This window comes from Phyllostomus hastatus, unplaced genomic scaffold (assembly GCF_019186645.2).
Source record: "Phyllostomus hastatus isolate PE091 unplaced genomic scaffold, TTU_PhHast_1.1 phas_scaffold_129, whole genome shotgun sequence".
Classification (NCBI taxonomy): domain Eukaryota; kingdom Metazoa; phylum Chordata; class Mammalia; order Chiroptera; family Phyllostomidae; genus Phyllostomus; species Phyllostomus hastatus.
Window position 1 is genome coordinate 24443896 of NW_025334009.1, and position 20779 is coordinate 24464674.

General features: G+C 37.8%; 1 protein-coding gene across 1 annotated transcript in view; it reads right to left on the bottom strand.

Annotated features, from left to right (window-relative positions):
- KCNH8 (potassium voltage-gated channel subfamily H member 8) overlaps positions 1-20779 on the bottom strand; it is a 278568-nt gene that overhangs the window by 33005 nt on the left and 224784 nt on the right. The window contains exons 10-11 of the mRNA XM_045857209.1: positions 19713-19962; positions 12417-12631 (exon numbers count right to left, since the gene is read on the bottom strand). Coding sequence (XP_045713165.1) covers positions 12417-12631; positions 19713-19962 — 465 coding nt within the window. The remainder of the gene's footprint in view (positions 1-12416; positions 12632-19712; positions 19963-20779) is intronic.

Here is a 20779-nt window from a genome sequence, read left to right on the forward strand (position 1 = left end):
ACTAAATGATGCCATGTGCCAGTTCTGTGTTCCCTGGAGAACATATTCCCATTCAAGGCCAAAAAAAAGAGAAGCATAATAATAAAAAAAAACACAGAGCAAAACACATAATTTAATTTGTCACACACCTTTCTCATGTTTAAAAGCCTTCTTAAACTGGAATATAAAAAGCAATGGAAGGTAATGCTAGAAGGGCTTGTGGCTCAGGCTGGTTAGTTGTTCACCAGTTGTGTCTTCTTAGACACAGTGGTGGAGGGGACCTCCCAGCCTGCGTGCCCTTAAGCTGAATCATATGACTCATTCTGGCTAATGGATTGGGAGCAGAGAGACCTATGCAGTTCCCTGAGAGATGCGAGGAAACCCTCCACATTCTCTTTCTTACTTGAGTGGCTGCCCATGTGCACAGTATCTAGTGGAGGATTTTGAGTTCTAGCAGAATCTTATGCTTAAGGGATGATGGAGCCATCCAACAGAGGAAGCCCGGATCCCTGAATCACCCCATGAGAAGCTATCATCTGTCCACCATCTGTGCGTGGTGATGTGAAGGAGACAGAACTCCTGAGTCTTTTATTCTGCTTATTGTGTTAAGTCACTGAGACTTCGGGCTGCGTGTTACAGCAGTTAGCCTGTCTCGACTGATACAGTTTCTCAGCAGTCACCTACACTAGTGCTGAGGACCTGGGAGCCCATCGATGGAAAGCAGCTTGTTCCAAGTCATTCAATTTGTGTGTGTTGTGAGTCTGATACCTAGCACTCACTGCTCTTTTTGACAGAATCCTGTTTTTGTTTTTCTCATATAGGACACTAACATTTTGTAGTATCAATACGGAAGGGTGACTAAGAGCCTCAAAGAAATATGTAACTGTGCACAAGTAATCTAAAACATAAACATACTTCCTGAACACTAGTCAGACTTGGGACTATCTATGAAGGCTGGCAAAACGCAGTGATGTACATCGGTCACCATATGCTCTGCTTTTAAAGACCTTAATCTTCAGGGTAGAAACTGTGAGTGGGATTACCACCTCACTAAAAGCTTAGCATCTTGCAGATGTTCATCTCGGAATTTTCCTTAATCATTTTCCTCAATGACATGGAAACCAAATCCTTTCAATCCCAATTCACTGGACAGAAATGTGGCTCCCTGGGTCCCTCCACCCTTACAGAGTTGTCATTATTACCACACGCTGGCCTTCCACTTTACAGTTTTGAGGTAGCACTTCAGTTAACCCCCTAACCTGGCATCTTCTTTGCTTCCTATTTCTGGCTCCTGGGCTACTATTTGCTCCTGTCAAAGCCGTAGCTCTTTTGTGTCCCAGAATGCTGGGTTTCAGTGCTGAACAAGGAGATGCCTGGAATCTGATGACAGCAGAGGCCCCCAGATCTGCCTGCTGAGCACAGTCTGCGCTGCGGTGTGAGCAGGCTGTCTCCGCCATATGTCACCCTCTCTGCTGTCTATACCCTTTCGGGGAACTTCATGGGAAAAGCACTATTAGAGATGTTTATCCTGGGATTTCGTAATTTGTTTTTAATTTTAATTTAACTTTCACCAACTTAGCTCACTTACAACAGCTTTAGTCATGCCACCCACTGACTCTAATGGTTGAGTCTGTGTTTGGGATTAGCGGGCTAACTGAAGAAATGTCCCACATGCCCAAGGATGGGCCATCAAACATTATTAGACTTGCAGAGCTCAAAGAGTGAAATATTTACTGCAGTGAAATATTCTGGATTATTCCAACAAGTCCTATGAAACCAAAATCCTTGAACAAAAAAATAACAGAATGAAATTTTGTTTTAAAAAATTTTAACATAGCCACAGGTAAAGTATTTGCAGATTGATTGAGCAACTTGAAGAAAACTCCAAGCTAAAAATATTGCTTCTTTCACTTATATTCTCAACCCCTCTGCATAAGTGTAAGTATGTTTATGAGTGTGTATGTACATATGGGAAGTCCTGAGAATGTACTTTTTGGCAAATGTGATATATTCATATTCTAAAGAGATTTTTATTTATTTCAATTAATAAGGTCTTCGATTTCTCATAAGGATAAAACTGAGTCTGGAAAGATACACTATTTTGTACATTGGAAATCATGGTGGAGTGGAGATTTTACAAATTTACTCTTGAGCATGGAGCAAGGCAAGGATGAAGAGCAATGATGTATATAAGAGACTGAAAAGCACATACCTGGATGGAAAGAAATTCTCCCAGAGATGGTCTATGACCATAGAGCTATTTAATAAGTGGATGGATTTATGAACAAATAGAAGCACTAATACTGGGGAAAGGATAAGTTGAATGGCCAAACTATAATAATTCTGTTGTCTTGTTAATGAAATATCTTTCCTGAAATAGGATTGAGGCACCGTGAGTTTTTGATGAGACCCGACATTAACAGTATTAAGGTTAAGAAGGTTAAAGTCAGTGCTATTCTGAAGGTTCAGTTTAGCTTCTTCTGCCAATCAGAATGTCTGAAGGAACTCAGCATCTATTAGGGGAATTATGTTCTGATTTGTGGCAGAGTGGACAAGTGTACTAGGCTGAAATTCAGAATACCAGAGTTGGACTCAATTTCATACTGCTTGATTCTTTCACTAATTCTGTAATCTCAGGTGGTGGACTACTGAGAGACCCCGGACACTCCAGTTTCTTTATTTATAAGTAGAAAAATATAACACAAATTCTCAGGGATGATGCAAGGATTAAAATATAAATTTAATGAGGTAATATAAGCAAATTGCCTTGTTCATAATACATACCTAATAAACATTAGCATCCTTACCTCACCAGTAAATGTGCTAACTATTTAGTTGAAAAGAGAAGTGAAAACTCGGTGAGATACATGTTGACTTTTTTATTGAATCTTACATGAAACATATGCTTGGTGTGGTTAATGGAGGATGCTATCCAAAAGTGAAGGTCGATTTTGACTGTGCACAGGGAATATTCTACCTCACTTATGTATAGAATTCACTCAAGTTACGTAACTAATAATCAATGACCTGATTTTTAGTTTTGTGAGTGAGTAAATTTTCTTTTCCTCTCCTTTTAAGCTGCTTTGTAATCAAAAGAGAAGCTGAGTTTTATTGGGTGGTACATATTGTTCCTTCCAGTTGTAGAGTTCTATTATTTTGTGAATATGAAAACATGTATATATGTGAGTGAATGAATTAAATTCCATAGGAGCTGTTATACCATCAACATACTTTCTGCTGCCAATTTCACTAGAAAAAGGATTACAAAGATGAATAAAATATAGTTATTGTTTTCAAGGAACTTATATGTATACAACTGAGTTCTCCACTTATAACTTGGTTGAATTCTTATGATTCAATTTTTAAAAAGTTTTTCATTATGGTACAATATACAGGGAAAAGTGCACAGGTCAAATGTATAGAGCTCGATGAATTATCAGACAGTTCTGTGGTTCATTTTAAAATGTATATATCTGGCACGTGAAGCTTTATTTTCTCTTGGAAATATGTTTCCTGCGAATGTTCCATTAACCAATCTATAATATAGCCAGTATTCAGTGCTCATGGGATTCAGGGGCAAAGCAAGAATTTATAGCTTTGTTTTGATGGATAAACTTACACTAAGTTCAAACGGGGTTTTGGAGTGAGGTGGTTTGGGACTGAACTTGCACTTTCTGATCTCCCTTGATTTCTTGCTGAGGGACTTTTGGCCCATTTTTTTTTTTTTACCATTTTCATCCTTAACTGGCCTTATCTAATATGTGAACTTAAAAATTTATCTCCAGGGTGTTGTGAGAACTAAATAAATTCGTGTTTATGAAGTGCTTAGCATACAGTTTGGCTCATTGGAGCTATCATACTATCAACAGCACCAATACTGTCTTTATTTCACAGAGCCTTTGCCACAAGGGCAGGGCTCTGTCACCCCAGTCTGTAGGAGAACTTAAAAGAGGGAAAGCTGTGTGCTTCTAAGGCTTAAACAGCCACCAGCAATGCAGTATTCTGGGTTTCCCCTGAGTAACAGAGGGTCAGGTTTCAGGACTCCTGGTAGATGTAGCCTAGGTAGTTTTTTATTCTCAAGAAATGCACATTAAGTTGAGCCTTGCCTATTTGTGTGCATGTGCGTGCATATGCAAATTTGACACTTTTTATTTCAGGCTGAACATCTGCTGTTCCCGGCAGGATGGAAGCAACCAGGGAAATAGGGAGAGAAAGACTTTTTTGTCTTGTTTATTTGTTTATGGGATGGCAGGTGGCCTTTTATCCCCTGGCTTTCCCAACCCAGCTAACAGCCCCTTCTCCTCACAAGGAGCTTAAACCCTGACTGCTCACTGTTCTACTTGCAAACACAAGCTGAAATACCCAGATGCCATCAAAATGGGGATGACCTCTTTGCAGCACATGCATCATGCTATTTGATGGCCAAAAGTTTACATAGGAGAGAATCCAGATGAAACCTGAGTCCATTCATGGTGGTCTAATGCTCTGTGTGTACTCTCTATTTTATGTGCTTTTATTTTTTAATATATATTTAAATGAGATTTGGTTTCTAAGAAAGTGTTGCTGAGGTGCTTGGAATCCTTATAAGAAATCTCCTCTGCCTCTACTGCTCTATTTGAGTTCGATTTCTATGGCCCATAGTCAATGTGCTCATTCTGAATTGCTCCAAACTTACCGGGATCCTCAGGCTGGCCTGTTTGCCAATGTCCCACTAGCTCTGTCCTAAAATAAGAATTTGTTTTGAAGAAAAGCTTTATTAATTTGAGAGAGAGAGAGAAAGAGAGGGAGAGGAAGAGAGATCACTTTGTTGTTCCACTTCTTTATGAACTCATTGGTTGATTCTTGTACATGACCTGATCATGGATTGAACTCGCAACCTTGGCATGTCAGGATGACACTCTAATCAACTAGGCTACCTGGCCAGGTTCTTAAAATAAGAATTCTTAAAAGAATGCATCTGTAGTTTCAGCAGGGGTGAGAGTAACTGCTTTGTTTTGTTTCACAACTTTTAGGCATATAAAGCCTTTATCTCTCTCACGCAGGGGGTCCAGCAGGAGAAACACAACTTCCTGGTTAGAAGGGAAGGTGAACTGAGAGTCCAGTGGAGTCCAATGCTCCCAGAGATCTCCTTCAAGGGGGAAGGAGAAGGGGATGAGACATGGTAATGGCGGGAACAACACAGTAAGCACAGACAATCACTAAGAAGTGACTGCTGCCCTCAGAGCAAGTCAGATGTGTCAAGATGTGCAAGATTAATAGGAATTGTTGTTTACTCAACACTGTGAGCATAAATGAACACAATACTAGGCTCTGAGGACACTGACTGCCACGCTATCTCTTCCTTCCAGGTACCATGTCTGCTGCACCTTCTGAATCCACAGAAAGACACCAGTATTTGAAAACATTAAAAATACTGGATGCAAGTAAAATGTTCAGGTCATTACTTACTGAGCTTTTCCTATCACGAATGGCACCATTGGGAGCACCACAAAAGTGTATGGTAGGTAAAACTGTTCACCACAAGATATTTCAGGGGAGGGCTTCTGCTCCCTAAGGGAGAGTATTTAAAATAGAAGACTGACAGACAACACACCTATTGGGCCTAGGATGACAAGGGAAGCTGACATAATAAAGTAACATGTGAGGCCCTCCATATGCAATGTTCTAAGAATAATGGCTTCAGAAAGGTGCAGAGTTTATTTTGCCCTCTTATTACACAGCAGAGGGACGCCTACACACAGGCTACTGTTGAAGAGCTAAGTATCTGGGCTGTCAGGTATGATTTTAAAAATTATTATTATTCAGTAAATCATTTTCAAGGATGATAGTTTTAAGCAGCCCAACCTTATTTTAGACTGAGATGGGAATAAATTTAAACCAACTCCTCTCTTTGGAAATATTTCCTTTTTCAGTACAATCTTGAATTAAATTGTAATATAGTCACAGAGGAGGCAAAAGATGTTGGCAAATCATAGACTTCACTTGAAAGATAGATGAGAGGGCACCCAAATATCCTGGAATTTATTTATAAAAAATTGTGTGTTTATGCTTACATGTTTAAACTTCAGTCACCTTCAAGGCACTCTTCATTCCATGTGATACACCTATCGAGATGTTTTTTCCACTGCTTAAAATAATTTTTGAATTCATCAGTTTTGATGCCTTTTAGTGCTTCTGCTGTTTTTTGTTTCACCTTCTCCACATTGGCAAGCTATTGCCCTCTGAGGATTTTTTTCATCCAGGGAAACAAAGAAAAGTTGCTCAGGGCGAGAGTGGGTAAATAGGAAAAATGGGACATGGGGAGTTATGTCAGTTTTGGTCAAAAATTGCTGAATGCTGTACAGGGTGGGCTGGTGCACTCATAAATCACCCATCATAAAATGGGCAAATGCATTGAAGGAGTCTTCCAAAAAAATTCACTGAAGCTGAATGCAGCCTCTCACAACACCAGCTGGTACACTGATACAGATGGGTTCCTAGAACACATACCTAGTGGGGGAAACCTGTACTATAAGGGGCCCATTCTCCAAAAGATAATTTCATTTCTGGGGGGTCCCCCCTCGTAGATATAGAAAAGCTTAATTACACAAGAAATTAATTGTTTAGTGCCAAGAGGTCCAAGTGGACACAGCTCAATAGTACATGAGAATCAGATGTTTTTCCCAATGACATTTGCATTTGAGAGAGAGGTGACATTCTAAAAACAAAACTAAAAATAAAGATTCACCTTTGCATATTAAAGACATGGTGTCCAGGCCTAGATAAAAATATAAAGTTACATTTAGATACCACTGAGGCTAATGCTGATTGAGGAACTTGAGAAATACTTGACCAGATTCTATCATATATATGACAGACCCTATACCTCACAATTTACCACTAAGGGCAACAGATCTATGTATCACATTTTAATGAAGTATTTTATAATCATAGATAAGCAACTTTACTAGACCCTGGAGTTTTCCACATGTAAATTTATTTCCCCCCAGGAGTTTGTAACCTCGTACCCCAGGTAATAGAAGCAAGGTGAATAATAGTGCAGACTGATTTAACGGTTGATGGTATTGATTCTCTACTTTCTGGGGGTATTAGTGTTGTAATAGTTCATCCATTTCTACAAAAAAGGTGTGTGTTAGCTTAGGTTTGAAGGTAGATCCTTTTTCATCTTAACACATCCCATTATATCGCACCAGCTGGTGAAATAACACTGTCTATATGGCAAAGTTTTCCCCCCAATTATTCAGCTTAAATTTTTCCTATAACTTTTGAAAACCTTTTGTCCTGAACTTAGGGGAAGTGGGAAATAGCTGTTTTTCAATTTAGCTGTCTTTTCAATTTGTTCTTTCAAATTCTACTATGGACACTCTCTTTGGCTTTGTTACTTCTAAGAAATACGATTCTAAATTCCCTTAACTTTTCATTTTAGACTCCATTTACTGGCTATATAGGCTGCTGTCTTGAAAACTTTATTCATTTTCTCAAAATTTCATATAGGTACCAAGTCCAAGTAAACTTTTTGACATTTATTTATTCAAGTGTTGAATATATATTAAATATTGATTCTGCACTAGGAGCTGACTTAGGCAAAGAGGATATAAAATAGGGCAAAACAAAGCCTTTATAACATAGACATTCTGGTAGGAGAAGGTGGCCATGAACAAGAAAGTATACATATTAAAATAATTTCAGATATTGCTAAATGCTATGAAAAAGATAAATAAGGAGATGTGACAAAGGTTAACTGGGAGAGATGAGGACAGAGGAGTAGCTTCGTAGGAAGGAAGAATAGCAGAGTGGGCAAAAGCCTGGCACACCTAAGGAAGGGAGAGTGGGACCATTAGGGAGTATAATGCTGGACACAGGATGGCATCAGATGAGTGTGAAGGGCAGGCATGGGGTGGATGCATACGATCTTGAAAGTTGTGGTAAGAAGTCTGAATTTTAACAGTCCATGAGAACTCACTGAAATATTTTAAGCAATAGAATGACATGATCTAATTTATATTTTTGGAATACAGGCAGGGAGAACCATTATATCACATCTTGCTTGTCATGGTCAGAGAGATATGTTTGAGCACCTACTACACGTAAACACACACACATAGACACATGCACGCAATTCCCATGGGCTGGTGAGGGCAAGCTGACTCTTCCATTAGTATAGAACTTTTGTGTTTGATTACATTTATTTATATATATATATGTCTTAACTAATGCATGCAACCACTTTGACGCTTTGGCAATTAATTATGTTTATGTCTGTATTTGTTTCACTTGAGGGTCAAGACTCTGATGCACTGAATTTTTTAACTGCACTTTAAGCAGGGTGTTTGGTATAGAGAGAGAGTGTATGCTGTTGGTGTGTGGGGGGCACTGAAATATGATAAATGTTGAGGCTTTGATTTGCTTTGGGGCCAGTACCATAAACTATTGATACTTGAATATCATCAATATGTCAAAGCGAAGGAAAGCTGATGGAAGTGGGTGGTCCTCAAGGACTTCCTCAGGGGCTTCAGGGACCTTCTCTGAACTTTGGTGTAACCTCTTGTGCTGTATTTGGAGATGGGAGTTCAAAGACTTTCACCTAGAGGTCACTCATCCTCAGGACTGAAGAAATATTCCTCCCTATACTAAAGAGGTGGGGAGACTGAAAGAGGAGACTTTATTTTCTTATGCTGATCAGATTATATGACAATAATGAAAAATTGAGGAAAAAATGAGAAAGTCATCATGCTTAAAATATAATGGGCTTCATCATTGAGAAACCCCTCACAGTAAGGTGAAACTGAAAAATGTATCATCTTTTTACAACAAACATTGCCATTCATTGCTCCACAACCCAAAACACACCACCAAGTCAGTATCTATGGTATTGCAAAGCACATATGATGTTTATATGTAGCCATATCAGTATCTGAGCTTCAGTGCATTAGCATTATTAATTTCTAAAAACATTTTAGAGACACTTTAATCACTTTGTTTGCTTATCACAGATTTAAAAATTCTTATGATACAACAGACCAAATTTCACAACCAAGAACAGATGATTTTGTGTTAAAATACATTTTATAGGGTTTACCATGAAAAGCAGTGAAACATATGTCTCATAAATTGCATAGAGAGAAATAGTTAAATTAATCTATCTTTTAAGGACCATTCAGGAGACATAAGTAAGGGCAAATATAGAAAATACACTGGGGGCATAAAATACATAATTAACATGAAGTCAAAACAGTGCTAGCTAGTCTTTCTACAAACTTAGAAAATAGTTTATGCATTTTATTTTTCCTATGAGAATTGGATGAGCTGTCATTCTGTGGTTATGTAATTTCTCACAGTTGTAGGAGTCATATCTTACTGCTACAGGCATATTTGAGTTTGGACTATCTTTTACAAAGCTTCTGGTACTTATTTCAAAATGGGTCGACTAACAGTCTTCTCTTTACCCAGTGTTCTGGTAACTCTCTATGTCATCTGATAGTTTACAACCTACTTGGGGTAAAAGGTAACATCTGGAAGGCACAATTAGACACAGTCAACCAAAGAGATAGTTATGCTAATATGTACCAGAAATAATGGGGAATTTGGGGATAAAGGGAAAGCATAGAAGAGAGGGAGGAGAGAGAAAAAGGCAGTAATGAAGGGCTAAGTGAGGTGCCAGAGTGGCCTCAAGATTTTTAAGAATAAGGATATATAAAAAGTTACATTTATATTACTTGCATTTCTATTATGCAAATGTTCTCCCTTCTAGTACCCACTGACCAAACTTCAACAAAGGCTTTGACCCACCAAAACCCCATGCGACTGCATATTTTTGTGTGTGGGTACATGAAAATTCAGGTGAAGAACTGGGCCCCACATGGGTCTGACACCAGCTCAGAGTTGCAGACAGAGAGCAGGAGTCCACACCTGCAGGTTACCATCAGGTTATTCTCGCCCCTAAAAGTGATAGCATGCTTAGAGTATGAGGCTTTTCCCGCAGGGCTTGGAACTATGGGGAGGGATAGCCCAAAGTTATCTAGCTTTTAGAAGGCACTACATCCCAGGATCTTACATATATATATATGTGCATAGAAGTTTCAAGTAATTAAAGATTAGGAAATACAAAACAATAAAGGTTTCAGAGATAAGCTTCAGTTGCATTGCCTTTAAAAATGTAGCTCATAGGAAGCCCTCTAAAACAAAGCTAAACTTTTGGTTCCAGCTGTATTGAAGTAACTATATTGAACTAACTCTTCAAGAGAAGATAAGTACAAAGCTGGATGAAACACCTAAAATAACTGTTGGAAAGCATTAGAGAACAAACAACTAGGTTAGACTTGAAGGGCTGTGAGCCCTCATGTAAACAAGCACATGAATGTGAACACCATATTTATCCAGGTATATTTTTGAGGGAATTTGCTATTTCATTGTGAAGTTGAATCAAGTAAACTAGGAAGGAGCAATCTCAGTGACGGAGAAGAGAGGATGAAGCTCAGGCATGCCAAAGCATGTGGGATCTGAGGAGTAAAATCCCAAAGGAGGAGTAAGTGCATCAATGAGGCGTGAGCCAGCTCCTAACTGGAGCATGCACAGGGTAGTCTCCAAGAAACTCAGGAGAAGACAGCAACTGGGAAGCTTAATAGCAGAGCCAGGGAGGGGCCTTGTGAAACATCCAAGGTTTTTAGCTGAAATCCTGGAAAAGACTAGATCAGGCTAACGAAGCCTAAGAGGAACTATGGGCAAAATGAAAGGGATTTGCTGGTACACTATCTGCCTGCCAAAAGAAAACTGTAACCTGTTTGGGGGGAAACAATATAAACATTCTTTCACAAGCCACAAGTACACTTAAACAAAATGATAACAACTGCCAAATAGAAAGGTACCAAATGATTAAAAAAAAAACAAAAGAAGTAACAAGAAATGCAGGCAGTCCCATAAGCAATTCAGATATTAAAGTTTTAAAATTACTATAATCAATGTTTCAGCAAATAGAAAAAAAAGGGATACAAAATTTGATCAAAGATAAGAGTCCTCCCAAAATAATCACATAAAAAGAAAGTAGGGGCTGAGATCCAATGTGTTCCATTTGTCCGTGCTGAGGAGTGTTGGCTATTGCTCTCTTCTCCCATTTCCACTTTTGGTTGTTTCTATCCCCTAACTCACCTCCACTCTTCAAAAATAGCTTTCACATTAGGCTGTAATGGAGAGCCCAAAAGGTACCTGTAGTTTGAAAATTTGATCTATTGAATGAGGGCATCAAAAGTGTCTTCAAGAAGAAGAAGAGACAACATAACTAGTAGAAAGTATACAGGTTTTAAAATGACACATACCTGTCTCATACACTGTCCCTGCCACCTACAAATTCCTGTGGTCACATACAAGTTATTAACCATTCTGCATCAGCTTTCTGTTCCATAAAAATTGATTGACACCTTAAAAAGTCATTTTAAGCCCTAAATGAGATGTTCTATGCAGGCTGACTGCTTAGTACAAATAGGTTCCCAATAACTAGTCATGCTAATAAATAGGGATGCCATTGATGTATTGACTGTCGCTGGATATCCTCAACCCAGATGAAGTAATATACAAAATTTGGAATTTTTCTCTACCTTTCAAAGTGGAGAATATTGACGACTCATAAAATGTCTGCACAATATTGGTTAGTCAAAACAATAGCTTCTTAAGCCCTTAGGAAAGCAATTGAGCATTGCAAATATCTGGGATGAAGTTCAAGTCAGCAGAACAAGGCTGTTTTTGCTGTTAGAAAATGCTATGCATGCTCTGGCTTGCCTTTCCACAATCATTGCTATTAAATCATTTATCTCTCTTACACATTTAATGAAGTCAAGTTCACGATCCACTTAATCACAGGCTGGGGAATCACAGTACATATTTTGATAGGAAAGCTGTTTGTATAAACTGAAATGTGCCACAAATATATAATTTCAAAAAAAGTTCATTATGCTTTGAGTATGAAAATCTTTGACTTGAATCCTTTTATGCATATTTCATCATTTTAAGATGGACTTTTAGTACCAGATAACAAAAAAGATTACTCTTAGGAAAAATTCATGTTGATCATGTAAGTAGAGCAGTGAGCAATTACAAACACAGCAAATGCTGAACCATATACTCTGTCTGGAAATTTACCTGGAGGAATCACACATCTCTAGTTAAATATTATATCACTGACATTGATTCTAATTATAAGTGCATGAAAATGAACAAGAAACAAACTGAGTTAAAGAGAAGTCATTATACTTTCTAGAATGTTGATAACAAGCCTCAGGTGTGACTTATAGCTTATTATTTAATTGTTCAACTAGTGGCTAAATAGTCATACTTTGTACATTCAGAGACTTTATAGAATGAGGTCCTGCAATAGGCTCGACTATTGTAAATGATCTCCAGCCCCATGTTATTAGGTCTCAGCATTAATTAGAGGTGCTACTCACATCACTCTCATGACCTTCTCGAAGGTTGTACGTGAGGTCATGCTGAATGTCTTCCACGAATTTGTGAGCATATTCTGGGTAAAGGTCTAGCACTTCAAAGAGTCCTTTGAGGATGATACACTGGAGATCACAGTAGGTTAAAGCCTTTACATCCGCATTGGTCTTGATCACTTGGTCATTAATTGATAGGTTTGCTCCAATTAAGTCTCCTTTTCCTTGAAACAGTGAAAAAAGAAACATGTCACTTTAAGGAAAATCAACTTCTGAACTGGTAACAGCATTTGGCTGAGATTACACTAAAAAGAGAAGTGGAACCTGCACCTGGTACAGGATTTCTCAGTTTCAGTAGTGTTGAGATTTGGGGTCTGATAATTTTTGGTTGTGGGGATATTCTGTGCATGGCACAATGTTTAGCAGTACCTCACACCCTCGTACCAAGTGGTGACAACCCAAAATACCATCAGATATTGACAGAGTCCCTGGTGGGCAAAGCTTCTCCTGGGTGAGATGACTGGTGTGGAGGATAAAAGCTAGGGGACCTGGAGCTAGGAAATACAGGTCATGGGTGGGCTGTAGACAGGTTCCTCACAGGATTCGGTAAATGGCTTTAGACAAACCGTTTGCCATTTTTGTCACAGTTGTTTTAGCCATTCAAGGGAAATAACCATAGGTCAGATTTTCTGAGTGTAAAAAGGCTCTGTGATTCTGAGGTAAGACTATCAAGAACTGTATTAATGATTTTGATTCCAACACTTTGGAAAATAACACAAGCATTACCATCAGCTTTTTAACATGGGTTATTTAACCGATTTCTAAACATGACTATAAGACAGGTGATGTGGAAGGAGGAGCCCTCCATCCCTCTTCTCAGAGTAGGGAGACAAGATGAGCATTGAACCTTATGGGCAATGAAACCTCCTACGTAAAAATGTAAAACACAAGTCTTAATTCTAGTGTTCTGTGATGGTGTAAAATTCCATTTTCTTCATCAAAAACAAGCTCTTCACTTATGCCGCTTCAGGGAAAGGACCTCACAGTACTTTTTTCAAGCTCTCTGTGCCTCCCGCTGCCCCTCCTCTCTCTCTCACACACGCATGCACGCACGCACGCACACACGCACGCACACACGCACAGCCTTTGGTATTTTGCCTGCGATGCCCCAGCCTATCAGTCTTAGGCTGGAATCCACCTGCCTGGGAACTAGCTTGCTTTCTTGAGTTTGTTGATTAGATGTATTGAACAATTTATCTGAATCTTTAAAATCTTTGAGCTGATTTGAATCAGTTTAACTCAGCAGGAAGGTGAGCATAGATGTAAGTGCTAACAAAAGCTGATTACAGCTTTAGATTTACTTCAGACAGCCACTAATTCACTCAGCATCCATGTGAGAAATAGGAAAGAAAATCCATTCATTTCTCAGAGAACTTAGGTTAAAAGCTGCGGTGATGTGACCAAGTTCACAGTGGACAGAGGCATTAAGTTCATGGCTACAACTTGGGAGTTTCTGTATTTGTGCTTTGTCCTCACATAGCATCATGCCCAGGCCTTCCCTTTTATTTTTTTGTGGTCACACAGTACACATGCTCATTCAACAGTGGCTAACACTCCCACTGACTAGTGCAATGAAGTCATCATTATTCACGAATGCTCATTCCAGTCCACTCTCCTTGGCTGCTAGGTTACATCAATGTTGTGCAAGCCATTCTCCTTATATTAACAATGGCTCGACTTTTTCCAGATAGACTAGATGCCATTGAGTGAGCATGTGTACTGTGTGGCCATTGCATTCAAAATGAGTGAGTGAGTACAGCAACGAATCTGCATCAAATTTTATGTTAAGCTTGAACTTTCCTCCGTGGAAACCATTCAGATGACTCAGAAGGCCACAGCTATGGCTAACTGGTGATTGGCAGCTTCGTCACCAGAGCATGTCCCCTCATGCATCATGTCTCATGCAGAATTTTTTGGCAATACATCAAATCATCCAGGTCTTAACCCCCTACAGCCCAGATGTGGCACCTTGCAACTTCTGGCTTTTCTCAAAACTAAAATCACCTTTGAAAGGGAAGGGATTTCAGACCATCTATGAGATTCAGGAAGTGAATGAGATTCAGGCAGCTGATGGCGATTGGGAGAACTGTGTCAGGTCCCAAGGTGTCTCATTTGAAGGGGACTGAGGCATTATAGTCCTGTGTACAATGTTTCTTGTATCTTCTTCAATAAATGTCTCTATTTTTCATAGTATATGTCTCTATTCTTCTGTACAGGCTATTTTATTTATGTGTATATATATATTTATATTTATATATACATTTTTTGCTTAATCCCTTCACCTTCTTTCATCCTGCCCCCAAACCCTTTTCCCCTCTGACAGCTGTCAGTCTGTTCCATGTATTCATGCCTCTGATTCTATTTGTTCATCAGTTTGTTTTGTCCATTAGATTCCACATATAAGTGAGATTATACGGTATTTGTCTTTCTCTGACTGGCTTATTTCACTTATTTCTTTCTAGGTTTACGTATGCTGTCACAAAAGGTAAGATTTCCTTTTTTTATGGCAGAGTATTCCATTGTGTAAGTGTACCACAGCTTTTTAATCCACTCATCAACTGATGGGCACTTGGGCTGTTTCCAGGTCTGGGCTATTATAAATAGAGCTGCTATGAATATAAGGGTGCATATATTCTTTCGAATTAGTCTTTTGGGTTCCTTCAGATATAGTCCCTGAAGCGGAATCACTAGGTCCAAAGGCAGTTCCATTTTAAATTTTTTAGGTATCTCCATACTGTTTCCCAATGCAGCTGCACCAGTCTGTATTCCCAGAATACAGCAAAACTTTAAGTTCTGGATATACGAGGAAGATTTAACGTGATGCACTAGCTTGCCATGGTGAGCATCAACACTTTCTGTTAAGCAATTGGTGTCTGGAGTAACTTTAGAGTTATTGTACTTTCAAACCTTGAGGGACCATACTATGACCCTGTCAGCCACAATGACCACAGCTATAAAAACAGTACCAACATCTTGCCACACTTGGCACTATAAGAAAAAATTTCAGTTTGTTTATTCATTCAATAAATATTTATGAAGTACTGACACATGCGTGGGACCTCAGGTTGAGCTCTAGCAAGTGGGCACTGGTAATTAACAGCATAGTTCTCACCCTCAATAATTTTTATGTTTTGTGGATTTTTTTACTGTCTAGATTTAGGACCTAGATCTGTTTCTTAATTACTCTGGTTTCGGTATCTTTATTACTAAAAGAAGAAAAAGATATCTGTGGTCTATTACAGTCTACATTTTTCATAATTGTATTATTAATGTTTGCTAATCAGTTATTCTTTCATTGGGGGAAAAAAGGTTGACGAAATGCATTTGCAAACCATCCAGGTTAGGGTGGTAACTTAATGTTTAATTATAATTAGGCAGACTAATGCCATCTGTGAAGAGCGCATTTATTGGTGCTTTGTTGTTTCCTTTTAAACAACAATGAAGAAATTGGTGGGAAACCACAATTAATGGGACATGAAATGAAGGTGCACAAGGCAAACAAATGCTAGTCCCATAACAAATTCCTGCCTCTGTGTCAACTGTCTCCCAGGCTTTGGATTAAGTAATGCCTTCGTGTATTGATTGGACAATGAAGTTGGTTGAATGTTATGGCTTAACAGCTGTTTGGTGATACTTCTTTCCTAAACATTATATATTAGTTCATTTTGTTGGCAGAGTAACCATGTGTTAATTGTCTACAGATCAAGTGTGAAGCCATGCACTTAAGTTGATCAAAGTCAGTATTAATTGAATTGCCCCTGTAAGACAATATTGCTATAGGGAAAGTGAAATAGTTGCTCTCCATTGAAATAATGCTAACCACAGAGAGAAAATATTAATAATTTATTATCTTTGTTTGGGTTTAGTCCCAATACTTGTGTTTAAAATGGTCATGTGGCAATTTGCACTTAAATCACTTTTGATAGATACCTGGTAGAAGCAAATATGTGAAAATGTTAATCATAAAAATCGTGATTTATGGAGAAAATTGGGGCCAGAAGGAAGCAATGGATTAAATCTTATGGCTATAAGTAGAAGAAAAAAATGATTAAAAAATGTGAACAATAAAATGTCAATAAATACATATCTATCAAAAATTGAACCTAAAAAAAGTAAAATAAGTGAAAAAGCAGAACAGAAACAGACTCATAGATACAGAGAACATTTCGACAGTTGCCAGATGGTAAGGGGGTTGGAGGGATGGGTGAACAAGGTGAAGGGATTAGGAAGTACAGATTGGTTGTTATGGAATAGTCACAGGATGTAAAGTGCAGCATAGGGAATATAGTCAATGTTCTAATAACTATGTATGGTGTCAGATGGGTACGAGACCTGTTGGGATAATCACTTAGTAAGTTATATAATGTCTAATTACTGGGGTGTACACCTGAAACTAATATAATATTGCATGTCAACTATAATTAAAAAATAAAAAATGATTTAAATTAAAAGAATAAAAATAAAAATAAGACAATCCAATTGAATTATGTATTATGAATGATGCTTATTACATAGAAGCCATCAAATGTGTACCTATTGTGCCCTAATGTTATGGGCAATGCCTTTATATTCCAGTCCTATAATCATTGCTAGTTACCAACTTTAAATATCTACCACAATCATGGAACATTTCCACATAAGTATTTAAAGATGGTGTATCATTTTTGCTTACATGCATGTCAAACCATAAGGTTTTGAAAAAATAAGTACAGGATGGGGAAAAATAGATGAGGTATTATTTCCTGTGTGAACAACTGTAAACCTACTTTTGCTCCACCCCGGTACAGGCCCTTTTATTATTTTTACTATTGTTATTATTACTATTATTATTTTGTATAGGCCCTTCTAAAAGCAGGCTATGCCAATAAAAAGGCTATGAAACTCACAGTGCTACTAAGGAAATACATGGAAAAGGATTTTATGATTAAAGTTAAGTGTTTAATACAAATTTAGAAATAATGGCCACTTTTAATTTAGAATCACAGAATAATAGAATCACTGGCCTTTAACTTCTCTAAGTTGAGAAGTGGGCTGGAGGAGTGTTAAATTTTCTCTTAAAAAGCGCACCCCTACTGAGTCTTCCTCTAATGCTGATAATGAACTGGCCAAGCTGATAATAAACTCTTTGATTTGCGAATCCATGTTGTTTTATTAAGGAGGGTGAATCTGAGCCAAAACTTTGAAAGGCAAACCGTACCTTTTTTGTGCTAAGAGGTAAACTCAAGTCAACATGAATCAATAAAAAGCATATGGGTATTTCACTATTCATTAGCTTCCTTCTCTTCATTTTTAACTGGGGATAAGTCCCACCAACCTAAAAGTTTACAAGATTTAAATTGGATAGTGAACATAAAACACCCAGCTCATATTAGGGATTCAGTAAATATCAGTTTTCTTTGCTCTTCCAAAATACAATATGCCTTGAAGTTTACTAGCTAGAATCCAGAGAATGCCAGTTTATAATGATTGTATAGAATACCAGGCATGGTTTAGAGGTAGAAAACCAAACATAATGATTTTTTTGTGAGAGCTTATTCTTAATGCATAATCATTTTTGTGCTATTTCAAGCACAGATAAAACTTCATATTCTTCTCTGAGTTGACTCTCCACGAAAATATTGCGTTGGACAAAAATTTCGTTTGGTGTTTTCCACAAGATGGCTGTAGTACCACTTAGTTGTCTTTAACTTAAATTGAAACAATTTTATTAGTTTGCATTGTGACAGTTGTGATATCAGCGTGCATTTAAAAAATTATCAAAATTGATGAATTTTTGTATAGCCATTTTTATGCTGAAGGTGAAAGAAAATATACAATGTTTTTGGCATATTATGATTTATTACTTCAAGAAAGGTAAAAACACAATGGAAACACACACAAAAAAGATTTGTGCAGGGTATGGAGAAGGTGCTGTGAATGGTTGAACATGTCAAAAGTGGTTTGAGAAGTTTTGTGTTGGAAATTTCTTGCAGGATGATGCTTCATGGTTGGGTAGACCAGTTGATGTTGATAGTGATCAAATTGAGACATTGAGAAAAATTCACATTATACCACATGGGAGATAATGAACATATCCAAAATATCCAAATCAATAAAGTTATTGATTAAAATAAAAAATGTGTTTTTTATTTTACCCAAAAAAACCTAAACAAACTTTTTGGACAACCCAATGTATAAATGGCTTCTTAAAATTGATCAGCTAAGTTACCAAAGAGCAGAATACATCAGGGTTAATAATCTGGTTTCAGGAATCAGAAAGAATTGTATTCTCCTTCTTACCTCAGTAGTACCCTTTTTTCCAAGATTTTGCTTTCCACAGTTTCAACTACCTGTGGTCAATGTTGGTCCAAAAAAATTAAATGGAAAATTTGAGGAATGAACATTCATAAGCTTTAAATTGTGCACCAGTTTGAAGAGCATGATGAGCTCCCATTCTGTCCCACCCGGGACGTGACTCATTCACACTACATATGCTCTCTGCCTGTTAGTCACTTAGTAGCTGTCTCTATGGTCAGATCGATGGTCGTGGTTTCACAGTGCTTGTGTTCAAGTCACCCTTATTTTACTTAACAATGACCACAGAGTGCAAGAGTAGTGATGCTGGCAATTTGGATATACCAAGGACAAGCCAAAAAGTGAAAAGGTTTAAGTTCTTGATTAATAAAGAAGGAAAAAAAATTATGCTGAGGTTGCTAAGATCTATGGTAGGAAGGAATCTTCTGTCTGTGAAATTGTGAAGGAGAAAAAAGAAATTTGTGCTAGTTTTGCTCTCATGTCTCAAAATGCAGAAGTCATGGCTATAGTACATGACAAGTGATTAGTTAAGATAGAAAAAGCATTAAATTTGTGGGTGGAAGATATGAACACAAATATATATATTTCTATAGTTATTCACGGGAGGTCTTGGAACACACTTCCTTTGGATAAAGGAGATTACTATATGTGATACTAAGATACTATTTATTTGTAAAATGGTACTAATAGTTATACAGCTGGATTTTTAACAACAATCATAATACATTGGATATAACACTTAACACACTGGAAACTCAATATGTGGCATAACAATAATAATAATAACAATAACAATAATAAAATAGTTGGCAAATTAAACCCATGTGAAGAAAAAAACCAAGTCTACATATGCAACCACAATTTTCCTAATCTATAGCAGTTTTCCCCCCATTTCATCTCTTTAACTATGCTCCAGAATAAAATTTTATGAAGCTTTCAACTGTGACTTACCAAGAATAGCCAGCACCATGCTGTCTTTAAGAACCTCCATGGAGCCCGAGCAGACAAAGTAGATGGCCTGCAAAGCATCTCCTTGACGCAGCAGGTACTCCCCTGGGGCACAGAAAGAGGTTTTAATGTGTAGAGACAGAGACCTGAGGCAGCCCCGGCTGGCACACGCAAAAAGGGACAACTGTAAGATTTCCTTGTTCAAGTGCATAGTGATGTCAGAACGCAGCTCATCTGGAAAGTCTTTCAGAAGCTGTCAAAAAAGATGAAAGAGGAAATCAAGTTGGGGTCATTTTGTCTAATTTATTTATTTTGCAAGACAACAGGGCTGTTCCTCCCACTGTTTGACCCATCAGAGTACAGAAGAGGAAATATTTCTATGTCTAGTCCTGGAGAGATTTTTCAATGACTGTGACCCCAGTTATGTGCTACTGAATAATAAGCTGATAAGAAGTCTGGAGAAATAGAATAAATTAATAAAAGACTAGAATGAAAACACACAGCTCATTGTGACTTGCTTCTCACAAAGACTCAGCTCAAGGCAAAATACATGGAATGTGGATCCTCCAGTCTTTCTTCTGGTGTCAGGGTTATAAGAAGACAGGAGAGACCAAATAATCACATGAAACATGTTAATTACTGGTTTAGTTTGGGGGTTGGTAGAATGGTTGCTCGATTTATATGATACTTTTTTACAGTCGTGGTCTAGGGTATTTCTGGAAGTCCACAGCTAGTACCTTTGCTGAAAAACATTTTTTTCCTCTGTTGGTTTTAAATGCAAATACTCACTTGATTAATCTAATACAGGGTGGAATAAGAGTAGGTTTACAGCTGTATGTGAAACAGGGTTTATTCTTATGTTATTATTGCTTAATTGTTATATTATTTTCCATACAAACTGTAAAGCCACTTTTGCCTCACCCTGTTTTCTAAGATTATGCCATTCAACTACCATTAGAATAAGTTCCTTTCAAAGCAGGTTAAAAAGAATGAAAATAATTCCACCTGATTGACCAAAAGTAGCAAGTTATTATAAATCATTGGTCAGTCCAAAGTGGCATAGTGGAAAC